The sequence below is a fragment of the Terrapene carolina genome, unplaced genomic scaffold, assembly GCF_002925995.2.
Source record: "Terrapene carolina triunguis isolate 2854851 unplaced genomic scaffold, T_m_triunguis-2.0 Scaffold166, whole genome shotgun sequence".
NCBI classification, from domain to species: domain Eukaryota; kingdom Metazoa; phylum Chordata; order Testudines; family Emydidae; genus Terrapene; species Terrapene triunguis.
Window position 1 is genome coordinate 2,159,648 of NW_020664517.1, and position 3,517 is coordinate 2,163,164.

The following is a 3,517-nucleotide window of genomic DNA, read 5'->3' on the forward strand; positions in this document are numbered from 1 at the left end:
CACTTGTGTGCTGCATCATGAACAGTCAACAGCGGTTGTAACATGCAGCGCCCTTGCAACCCAATCAGTGCTCACTTGTGTAACACCAACAGACGCTGGTTGTCGGCAGGTGGAATCGAACCTGGGACCTCTGGAGCTTAATAAATGAGCCTCTACTGCATAAAAGCCATATGGCCCTTAGCAAAGGCTGTACAGCAGACTCATTAATCTCTCCCAGTGGTCTCAGTACCATTAGCTGGGACAGAACACCACAGCCAGGTGGTGTGTGGGTTACACTTGCTCAGCGCATTTATCATCTACAGCACCATGGGTTTACATGGTGGGGATGGGGTATGAATTCATTAATCAATGATCATTATTTATCAATTCATAAGACGAAATGTACCCCAGACAGGGGGACAGAAAGTGAATAAATTGTGGAACTAACAAAGTTGTTTCATTGTTCTGATCACTCTGCTTGCGTGTTACATCTCTTCCCCCCATCCACCCTAGCCTGGCTTGTCCATTTGGCTTGTCAGCATTTTGGGACAGGGATTATCTCGGATAAGTCTGTACAGGCTAAGCCACAAGGGTGCGTGTCTCTAGGAATTACTGGAACGTTGATATAAATAACGACATTTCTGATTTCTCACACGCAGATCTTGGGGGTGGGGGATGCATTGACGAAGGGGTGGAGAGCTGTGGCAAACCCCTGTAAAGCAGGAGGGAGGAGGATGCCTGTGCCAGTCCATGTCTGTATGTTTGTTAATTAACCATTCAGTGTGTCCTTCCTGCTTTGTGGAGAATCTGCCGCAGGGAAAAGGAAAAGCTCCCCGCTGGCCCGCAGACAAAGCGGCAATATTTTCCAAAATAAAGCTGTATTCTTCATCCAACTTTTGTGTCCTTTTGCTCTTTGGGCCAGGGGAGCTGGGGTGGAGAAGGAGATTGGTAGAGCAGAGAGCAGCTCAGCCCCACTTCAGCTGCTCTCGGCCTACCCAGAACAAGGGTGCGGGGAGCTGGGGTGTTTAGCGCAGCTAAGGCCTGGACAGGGGACAGAGATGATGCTTAGAAGGGCAGGCAGAAGCCTCGTGGGATTGCACTTGGAGTTAGCACAGTGACAGCACTGCCCTGGAGGGGATTGGCACAGGGGCGAATGACTCAGTAGCTGGCCTTGCAAACAGCCAGTGCAATCACAACAGTGGTGGGAAGGCCTGTGGGCTTGTTGGCAGCAACTCTGCATGTGGTCGTGTGATGTGTTACAGGCATACTAGCAGTGCATGGCAGATTCCTGCAGGGCAGTGTAATTCTCTGTAGGGATACTCCGCACATCCACACTCCCCCCACCTCTCTGATTTGCTTACCCTCCCCATCTTCTCATTCCCATGTGACCCTTTGGGGACTGCAGCCGCTGAGGATCAGGTGGGGTCTGTTACCATTGGAAACCAGCCCCATAGTGCACACACAGCTCAGGCTAACACCTGGGCCAGGAGCACTTGCATAGGCGCCGACTCCGTGGGTGTTCTGGGGCTGGAGCACCCACCGGCAGCTCCCCGTGGCCCTGCCCTGCCCCCCTGCTCCAGCTCACCTCCACCTTCTCTGCGAGCGCACTGACGTGTCCTGCTTCTCCCCCTTCCCTCCCAGCGCTTGCACCACGAAACAGCTGATTCGCGGGGCAGGGAGGGAGGGGGGAGGAGGGGGAACGCGGCGTGCTGGGGAAAGAGGCGGGGCTGGGGCGGGGATTTGGGAAAGGGATCCAATAGGGGCAGGGAGGGGGCGGAGTTAGGGCAGGGACTTTGGGATGGGGTTGGAATGGGGGCGGGGCCAGGGGCAGGGATGGGGTGGAGTCAGGGCGGGGCCAGGGGCAGGGGGGCCCGGGCACCCATCGGTGCCAGAGAAAGTTGGCGCCTATGAGCACTTGGGCTGTTGACATTCTAGAAGGTCACAGCAATTGCGCTACTGCAGAGGGAGGAGAGCGGGGGAAGCAGGTTTGCTGTGCAAGGCTTTGTCCTACCTCGGACTGGGCGGGCACAATGAACTGTGGCGGGAGGTTGACGTCGGGCACTTTGCAGTCTGTAGTGAACGTCACCGGGAAGATGAGGGGGTTCTCCACCTTGACGGAGGAGGACGTGCTCTGCCGAACAGGGGTAACCATCTCGATGGTGCTGACCGGACCAGAAGGGATGGCCTTGAACGTGACCAGGTAGAACACGTACTCCTGTGTCGCCTCATTGCGAAAGGTCACCTGAAATCAAGTACAAAAGAGGTAACAGTCAGACCTAGGGGAGCTGGGAGCTCCCTCTGGACCGGGGGCTAGTTCCGGTCACAGGAGAAATGAACTCATCTTGGACTCTTCCCACCTGCCTCCTACGCACACCTGGCAGAGAACAGGTGCCCTGCTCAGCTTCCAGGGGAGCTTCACTTTAGATGTCCAACTACCAGAACAGTCACCTCATTCTGGGCACCCAAAAGTTTCAATATTTTGGTTTAAAATCCTAGAGACACCCACCCTCATCCCCACACACGACCAGCAAGCAACCCTTCCTTTGCAGAGCCACAGGGCCTGGGAGCGGGTCTACCTTGGCACTGAATAGCCCTTCCTTGTAGGAGAAGAAGGTGAGCTTATAGTCCTTCTTGGAGGAGGCAGGCACTTCCGTGTAGTCCAGCCCCTTCAGCATGGTGGTGATGTCCAGCTTTTCTGGTTTGATCACATCCACTATCACATGGAATCTGGGGAGAGACAAACAAGAGAAAGGTCAAAAGGCCTCATTTCCACTGCAAACAGCCAGACATCCGCCAGGTAGCAAACATTTACGCAGGCTGTCCAACTGGTGCAGTTAGAGTATGTCTACACTGTAGTAGGGACACGGGCTCTGACACATGTCTACGCCCTGCCCTAACACCCACAAAGCCCTTTGACATGCACCCGCACCCCTCACAACACGGGCTGACTGGCTCGTCCCAGGGTAGAGGTGTGAGGCCACGGTCCGCTATAGTGTCATGCCTGCCCACTTCGCTGAGGCTATTCTAGCCAGGCTTGTGTTTGGATAGTCCACCAAAGCTATCCCACAATTCCTGGGCCCTGCACAGTCTGGTCCTTCTGCTCCTCAATAGTTGGTCCAACATGTGCTTTGTGGTTCCAAACCATGTGACCAGGGCCGGCTTGAGGGAAAATGGCACCCTGGGCGAACTTGCATTTTGGTGCCCCTGGCCCCCCATGCGCGTGGCACCCCCCATTGCCCCTGGCCCCCGTGGGATCCCCACCCTCCCTTCCCCCCAACCCCTGCACTGTGCCCGTTTGCCCCTAATGCCTGTTCCCCCTCCTGCACCCCTAATCCCTACACCCTGTTCTCTGCCCCCTCCTGCACCCCAATACCTGGCCCCTCCTGTGCCCCTAACCCCTGCCCTCCTCCTGCACCCCAACAGCTGCAACCTCCTGCACCCCAACCTCTGCCCTCTCCTGCACCCGAACACCTTCCCCCTCCTGTGCCCCTACCCCTGCCCTCCTCCTGTACCCCAACACCTGCACCCTCCTGAGCCC

General features: G+C 56.2%; 1 protein-coding gene across 1 annotated transcript in view; it reads right to left on the reverse strand.

Moving 5' to 3' along the window:
• Nucleotides 1-628: 628 nt before the first annotated feature.
• The window catches only part of LOC113406944 (hydrocephalus-inducing protein homolog), a 359,446-nt gene continuing 356,557 nt past the window's right edge, over nucleotides 629-3,517 (reverse strand). The window contains 3 exon segments of the mRNA XM_029912029.1: nucleotides 629-691; nucleotides 1,991-2,221; nucleotides 2,556-2,706. Coding sequence (XP_029767889.1) covers nucleotides 629-691; nucleotides 1,991-2,221; nucleotides 2,556-2,706 — 445 coding nt within the window.